Below are 8,764 nucleotides of genomic sequence, written 5' to 3' on the forward strand. Positions count from 1 at the left end.
GCTTGCTTTTACTAAAATCGTTTATTTTTAATGTCTTGAATATAGCTTCAGTCGTTGTTGGATTATTATTATCATAGAGCAGAATAATATCGTGCGTAGACGATATACAAAGTTGTTGTTCAGGAAAATTAAATACTGTTCAACAGCGGAAGTCCGGATCTTCCGTAGGAAGCGCAGCTACGGCGTAACATTGCTAGCGTAATGGTTCATTTAACATGGAGTGGTTGGCTCCATCCGGTTAGGGAGAGGCAAAAATATTGCCCGTCGATAGTGAGGAAGCATTTCCGTGGCATGGGGTGCGTTTTACCCATAACACTCGTAGCTGAGAAACTACACATCCATACGTCGCACGATCAGGAAGAAAAGGTGAACTCATATACGAATCGATACCACACCTTTCTATCCGTTAAAATAATAGTAACTGAACTCCACAGGAGATACAGAAAGGTGCTTTTATCTCAGATGGCAACACTAGTGTGTCTTTAACATCCTCAATGTTATCAATTTTAAATTTTTTTTCAAATTTTGATTGTATTGGCTGGAGGAGGAACGGATTATTGGAATTTAAAAGTACGTGTCTTTGCTAAACGAATCGGGCAATTTCGCAGGGCAATGGCCTACCCGACGTACAAATCGATAGCCGTGCAACTAACGGTGCACTACCTCGATGCGCCCTATGGCTAACATTGGTAAACTTTGCTGCATAAATAACAATGGCAAAACCCCGCGATGTATGTAAACGTAAAATCTTACTGAAGCTAAACATTACGACGACATTCTTGCCATTAGTAGTTGGCTCTATTAACGAGCTCGCGGTAAGAAAACGAGAAACAAATCGTCCTCCACCGTTGATCCACATCGTTAAGATCAACGTTGAAAGAACCACATTATTAGGTTCCTGCAAAAAGGTCTGGGAAAATAGCTCTATCAGATCCGTTATGCTAATGCAGGAACCAAGAGTGAGGTGCAAGAGAAATACGCGCGAAGATAGGCTTGAAAATCACTGCATCTCCACGGCGTTGGGTCCGATTAGAGGAATTAATGTTTGCCTGTTATCAGCGTATAACAGAAACCAGCTTTCTTTTCCTGCCTCTTCTCCACTTACACGCAAATCGTGTTTTTGCATTTTACTGAAAATCCTTACGATTGTGGTCATGGTCCGACTTGCGAATGTATTAGACTTCATCATCCGAAGTCGCAGGGACTAAGGGGATTTGACGGGAAAAGGAAGGGATGCGAGAGTAGCTGGACCGTATTGTGCTCTGCGAATCTATAAACATCCCTTCTCTGCGGAACTGTCCATCTCGACTTCGGCGTCCATGTTCTTCTTCCACCTCCCCGTTCTGTCTGCGTGTCGCAGGAAGGGGAAGGGACGTGGTGGAGACTGCAAAGTCGGTTCTCGGCCTCGAGGAGACTGCTCGCCAGCTGTTATTTCTGCATTCCAGTAAATCGAGTCTGGAATCCAATCTGCCTGTTTGCTACTGTATCCAAACTACCCCGCAGCCAACCTCCAGCGTTACCTCTCTCCAGCCTCCCCCGCGCCCACTTCTCTTTTACGGTTGCTGCAGGTCCGTCTACTCTCTCTCGCACACGAACACATACACACACGCGCGCGCGCGCGCGCGCTCGCGCACACGGCTGCGTATATATGTGCGCACACATTGTGAGATACACGAAGCTGTACGCGAACCCTTCCTCCTCGTTTCGTCCTTATTCGGCCTCGCTCCAGAACGCACAAATTTTGCATGCACGCGAGTTGCCTTGCTTTTCGGTAATTTGACGTATGCTTGCTTGCTTGCTCGCTCGCTTGTGGCTCTCATAGGGCCAAAATCATTTCGCGACAAGCTTCCGACGTGGACTTCTTCCACGATTTCATTTGCAAGTAGCTAGCGAAACTGTTGCAACGGTAATTCCTTTTGACAAACAGTCGTGAAGTTGAGAGTTAAGTTAGACAATTTTGTTTGCCACTTATAATTATTTTTAATGTGTAATTTTTGTAAGTCATATGAAAATAAAATTTTGTGTAGGTATGTACTACTTTTGCTCATTTTTTATAAGTATTTAATTTTTAAAACGCGAATCCTGCTATAGAATTAAACAAGTATCCTGCTATAGAATTAAAAATAAAAGAGAACAAAAAGGTTTTCAAATTCGTGAAATACAATGCAGCCCAACTATTTTCGTATTCCTTCCTTCTTCCTTCAAATCTTCTTAGACTTTGCGATTTCGGATAATAAAGTCTAATACACTACTTACAAGACGGACTTTGATTGTCATACAAATTTTCAAATCTCGCATAAAAATCCTTTAATTATGATTGAAAACCGATACAATTTTAAAGTGACAACTTTTTATGAAAGATCATTAAAAACCGCGATATAATTCAACCTCTTGTTTTCTATCACGAGAGAACATTATTACTACGCCATTAATAGTTAACTCGTCAATAATAACGACATAGCAGGCAGCTCGATAACGCTGTCGTGTCTGGACTCACGCTTCGGCGGATCGGAACGAAAGGGTAGACGGATCGATTGTAAACATTTCATTATAACGTACGAGCGGAAGTGGGCGGTAGAACGGACCGGTCGGGGTGGCGGCGGGATAATCCTACGATAATCCGGGAATCATTCTCGGGAATGAATCGCTCTATCGATCCGGGGGTATATAATTGAAAAAGTTGTTCCTTTGCACCTCTCCTCTTCTCTCTCGATCCCTCCCCCATGAACGTGCCCGCTGTCCTTCACAGTCGCGCTCGCCTTTTCCATCCCTTGCGAAGGTAACAGGCGATATAACGACCCCTTCCGTAGCTCGCATTATGGCCATTTTAAATTTCCGGTAGCTCATCGTCAAAACTTGGCAATCTCACGTTCTATATATATTGAATTTTGAGATGACTTTGTTTCACAGTATTGTCCTTATAGCTAAACACACAGAACGTCTCGGAGGTCGCAGCTGCCGGTAGATTAAATTGCTTAGAGATCCCAAGTGTAAGCTCATTTTGCATTCGCCATCCGAAGTTCCTAATTTACAACGTCAAATATTTTAGGAACCAACGGCTACGATATTAAAGTGTTGCTAAAATAAAGTCTATATATAAAATAAAGAGAAACGCACGACTGAATTACCGAAGATTGATATAGGAAAACTTCTTTTCGGTATATTACAAATATCGATTTTTTTTTATGTATAAAATGATTCGTTTCTTTTCTGTTAATCGTAGTATTAGTCGAAATTACTGGGTGATTCTTTTTTCGATATCTAGTGCGATATGTGGAAAGTTGAATTGCTGAGTTGCAGCAACGTGAAGCGGGAACGAAAACGATGCCACGCTGACTGGCATATACGCGAAATAAGGTCATTCACAGTTCACTGCAACTCAATTTCAGCGATAGTTACATGGTGGCCAAGCAACGTCGATCCCAAAGGAATAGTTGTTCTTTTCCGGTCATTTCGCTTATCTCCAGTCTGACATGCGTATATATGTACATGCACATGTTCACTTGTGGCCATATGCGTACGTACACGAAAAACTGTTACGTGTACGCGTAATCCCTTATCTCGCATGTATCGCACAGCTTCCTTACCTTGAAGAAATTTGTCAAGGACTATCGTCTACACAAAAAAGATTTTTCTATGACCAGGAATAAAGTTATTGAAAAAATTATTGGGGGAATTAGATATTATTCTGCACTTATTAAATTATCTAATTTAAACTTTCACGTGCTACTTCTTTCGTATCAAATATTGAACGCTCACTTAAAGTCTCCATTTTATGCTATTTTTCTATATATTTTAGCAAAACGCTATAAAAATATAATAAAATAATAATGTACATGACAATGGCAATTCCACTAGAAACGGTACGGCGTGCGCAATAACGAGTGTTATTATCACGACAGAAAGCTTATACAATCCGCGATACGATAAATCGCGGGGTGCGAAAACGCGTCCATTAAATATCGGCGCCGAGTGTATCGGCGAATCGCGATTTGTCAAATCATCCGCGCGGCAATAACACGCAAATTCAATTATGCGTTATCGATGTTTTGTTGCGTTGATAAGCCAAGAGGTCGTTAGGGGGGGGTTGCGTTGGCCTGGGCCTGTCGCTTTTTAAAAACTCTCGTTAAACCGCGTAATTAATTCGTGGCGCTCGCGGCGCACGAGACAGATAATTAATTAAACCGCAATATCCCGCCACGGATAAGGGTTTTATTGCCGAATTTATCATGGCGTTTAAATTCAACGAACTTGCACTTATCGTTCAGAAAACATTAATATAAATGACCTGAAACTTCAGATAACTACTGATATAGCATCAACATAATTGGATCTTGGATTATATTAAGCGATATTAATTGATTTTTGAGGGATCTTTATCCAAATCTTAGATATCATTTGTCATTAGACATACGACTCCCTTATTTCAAAAGATATAAAAGATATAAAACATTAAGATTTTTAAGTTACACTTATTATTTACTACAATGAATGAATTAGAAAAATAAAATAATATTATTCTATCAATTATTAAAAGTAATCTAACTTAACTTTATAAAAAATCATCACAACTTAAAAAGAGTAATTTTTGAAAAAGAATCATCAAAATCGCCACAACTCAGAAAGAGTTTCTGAGAACTATGAAATCAAAACGACAAAAATGATATTTAATCATATTAATAAATATTTAATCATATTAAGAAATATATTTTTGCCGATATTATTTAACTAGTAAATTAAATATGTTTCCGTCAAGTTGAAAAATAGTTTTCCCCCCTTTTCTAGGAAACTTAATTTCTTAAATTGTATCATTTTTTTAAATAAGAGAGCGATATTATAATAAGTATTATTGGATTAATTATTGATTATCAATTTTGTTTATTAAAATTTAAGAAAATATCACTATTTTGTTGAAATTAAAAAGAAATATTATATTATATTATATATAGATGATGTAAAAAAGATATATAGCGTATACTAGCCCAGAATTCTTGATCTGATGAAGCAATATTGTACGCTTGATGCAACTGTGATTTAAGCCGTGAGATCTCAAACTTTATTACAGGGATACGTTGTTTTAAAAGTTACTCGAACAAGAAAGTCGGGTTGTCATGGGAAATCTAGTGTGCTATCGTAATTCGAAAGCGATTGTCCGAATTTATGAACCCATTAGGCTGCTGCCAGACGTTCGACTAAAGCCGTTCTTGATTCCTGACGCTATAAAAGCGTCGCGCGGGCAATACTATTTCGTACTAGAATACTAGTACGTTGCAAATATAACATTTGTGTACGCGCGATTGCGTGTGGGGCATTTCTCTCTTCGCACATAGTAGATTTTCATCTTTCTTTTATTCTAAAATGGAATGGCTTTGTTTACTTTCCAGCAGTGAGCTCTATGCGCCCGATAGACAGCACTAACTGCATTCTGGTTCAAGATATCAAGGCTGTCACTCACGAAAACGCACACATCCACGATTCGATATCCACGCAGATTCCCACAGAAGGTAAATATCGAGCGGTATTAATTTGCATCTACTCTGCATGATGTAAATACTCTCGCGCACAGCGTCATACGCTAATTGCTTTTGGGAAGTGCGAGTGGATGAACATTTCATCGATATAATATCTTTAGCAAGGACTATATCCAAATATCATCCGCTGTAAAGATTTCATACTATGAGCTGTACTGAATACAATTTCAAAAGATAATTAAACAATTGAAGTACATTTGACACACTTGATATGAAGATAAATTGAGAGATATGAAGCAATAAAAAAAAAAACATAAAAAGAGCGTGATCTGCTCGACTTAAAATAAAAATATCTAACAATATTCTATTTATAAAATAATATTTTTATTTTCTTCTGAAAATAATACATTTAGAAAGAAAAATATGATATTCTCTCTTTTAGTTGTTTACTCGTCAAACTTATACACCATACAGTTTACATTTAGAATCTAAATTCTAAATGAAAGTCACAGTGTGGTATAAGTCAGAAAGAGATTTTTTTTATAAAAAGACTACTAGATTTTATTTACCATATAACTTTCCTAACGATTTGCTACTGTGTTATTCAATGTGTTACATCCTCGTGTTTCTCTCTCGTGTAGAATCCCTGCCTACGAGTACGGCGGAGCATTCGAGTGCCGCGGATAGCGCCGGCGATCAACAGAGCGATCCGCAGATCCAGCAATCGGCGCAGCAATGGCCAGCCGTGCTCGAGCTGCAGGCCTACAATGTCGCGCACTCTGCCATTATTCAGCCGTACCATTTTTGGAACACGGAGTTCCGTAACAAGCAGCCAGCTTTCATCAGGCTGAACTTGACCCTACCATGGGGTGCGAATTTCGCAGTGTATGGCAGACGGAACGTCGCGCCCAGCGTCACGCAGTACGATTTCGTGGAGTTCGTCAAAGGTGGCAGAGTGGTCCACAGATTGAAGAGGGACATCACTGCCGTCAGTTTTATGCAGTCCACCAGTCCGCAAGACATCCACGTGGAACGCGTGCCGCAACCGATCGCACTTTATCAACATGTGCTCATCAAGAGGACCATTGTGGAACCACTAATGGTCAATGTCAGTCTACTGCAGTACTTTGACACTGGCGACTGGTTCCTGTCCGTATATAATGATGAGTTGCAGCCTTACAAGGTTACTTTAGTCGTGACGGAAGCCGAAGGTGTTTCCACTACGTGTCCCAATGACTGCTCCGGACGTGGATCGTGCTATCTTGGCAAATGCGATTGTATAGACGGATATCAGGTGTGTTTTTGCAAAATTATCTTTAAATTAAATAAGAGAAAAATCCTATTTTTGGTCGAAGTGAATCTTAATAATATTCAATATGTAGATTTACAATTATATTTTTCATTTGTATAAATCGCACGCCGATTCAGTTTGCCGATTCAGCTCCTTTTATTTACCTCAGCAACAAAAAATCTTAAGAACATTTTTAAAAAATGGTTTTATAAAAAAAATTAAAATTTTGTTATTAGAAAACCGAAAATTAACATTTTTTTTGCACGTAAACGCAACTCACAAAGAGAAAAAAATTTTGTCCAGCTTGTAATTTTTTATTTGTAAAAATTACCAAACTCATAAAAAACACAAAAACATAATGACCTTTCGAATGTAGAGGCTTTAAGTTTTAAAATCCTTTTCTGAAATTAACATTTTATTAATTTTTAATAAATGTATTTTATATATAATTTTGAACTAAAAATACGATATTACTTTTCTTCCAACCCAATAATTATCTTTAAATTATTTGTCCATTTGAAAAAATTAAAGATTAAGGAAATCAAATTTTTGTGATTCCAGGGTGCTGATTGCAGCAAAAGCGTGTGTCCAGTTTTGTGTTCTTCACATGGACAATACGGTGGTGGTGTGTGTCACTGCGAGGAGGGTTGGAAAGGCGCGGAATGTGACATACCGTTAGGTGATTGCCAAGTTCCTGATTGTAATCAGCATGGCCAGTGCGTTAGAGGATCTTGCGTCTGTAATCCTGGCTGGAAGGGCAACTTTTGCGACGAACGTAAGTTGGGTTGACAGAGGATCAATGCATTTAGAAAAAGATTTGAGAAGCATATTTCGAGATATTGAAAATTTAAGAGTAATTTATTTGCTTCTAAATTTAATTTATATTTTCTTATATGGATGAAAAAGGGAAAAGGTCGACTATATCGGAATATCGGAATACTTTGAAAAGATCTGAATACAATTTAGGAGCGATGACGTTGCATTGCAAATGTGCACGACGTCACATATTTCAGCCTTAAAAACGGCTTAGCGGAAATCACGGATGACGGAAAACGTTTACCTCGAACATCTATTTCTGCTCCGGGATCGTTATTTCTTCATGTTTGTCACAGCATCATTAATTTTCCCATAATTCAAGCGTACGTCCTGGCCCTCTATCCGAGGAGATTCAAGATATTAGTAATGCAGAGTCCCCGTCGGTGGGAAACACAGTCGGCCTGTGTACAACCTATAATTAATGCACGCGGAGTTCTCCAAATTTACATATGGGTCAAGCCATGCCAATTCGGCGCGACAATTAGTTTCGTATTGTTTCGCGGGAATTTGAATAATACACGGGCGTATGCGCGCGCGCGGCACGCAGCTGCGTTCGATATGTTATAATTTCGCGTAGCCCCGGAACTTCCGGGGACTGAGTGACGCACGATATAAATGACGAGATTATTCGCCGGGAACGAGACACTTCGTCTCTGACATTCTCACGGTCCTCGTTAGAGATACGCTCGCCCGTCGCTTTTTCCTAAACGCAGGCGAAAACGGTATTAGTTCCACGTCAGTGGAATATGTCAGCTCCAATCGTAAGAACGATAAATTTGAGAAGCGAAAACGGATTTACATTAGTTGCGACGGCAAATGAGAACTAACTGGCGAATAAGAATCCGAATCAAAAGTCATTTCTTTTAAAGAGTTTCTTTTTTTAGTAAGAGTTTTTTTTTTTAGAAACAATAGCAATCTCTGTATTATATTTTATATATTATATTTGCATATACTTAATATACTTAATATATGCATAATTTATTTTATGATATATTCAATTTTTGAAAGATTTACTTAATTATCAAAATGACGTAGAGTTGGGCAAATTATTCCAATAATTTTTTATTTAATTTACTATTCAAATAAAATTTTATTTATTATTTGCATTATTCTCATTATTATTTTTTTTATTATTACTTGCAAAAGAAGCTCTCCAACTCGAATTAAAAATATATATATTATAAAA

The 8,764-nt window shown here is 38.4% G+C and overlaps 1 protein-coding gene across 1 annotated transcript in view; it reads left to right on the top strand.

Annotated features, from left to right (window-relative positions):
* The window catches only part of LOC108686363 (teneurin-a), a 34,834-nt gene that overhangs the window by 1,985 nt on the left and 24,085 nt on the right, over window positions 1-8,764 (top strand). Inside the window, exons 2-4 of the mRNA XM_018191632.1 lie at window positions 5,385-5,504; window positions 6,113-6,765; window positions 7,324-7,537. Of these exons, the coding sequence (XP_018047121.1) occupies window positions 5,385-5,504; window positions 6,113-6,765; window positions 7,324-7,537 (987 nt within the window). The remainder of the gene's footprint in view (window positions 1-5,384; window positions 5,505-6,112; window positions 6,766-7,323; window positions 7,538-8,764) is intronic.

The sequence above is a fragment of the Atta colombica genome, unplaced genomic scaffold (genome assembly GCF_001594045.1).
Source record: "Atta colombica isolate Treedump-2 unplaced genomic scaffold, Acol1.0 scaffold176, whole genome shotgun sequence".
NCBI classification, from domain to species: domain Eukaryota; kingdom Metazoa; phylum Arthropoda; class Insecta; order Hymenoptera; family Formicidae; genus Atta; species Atta colombica.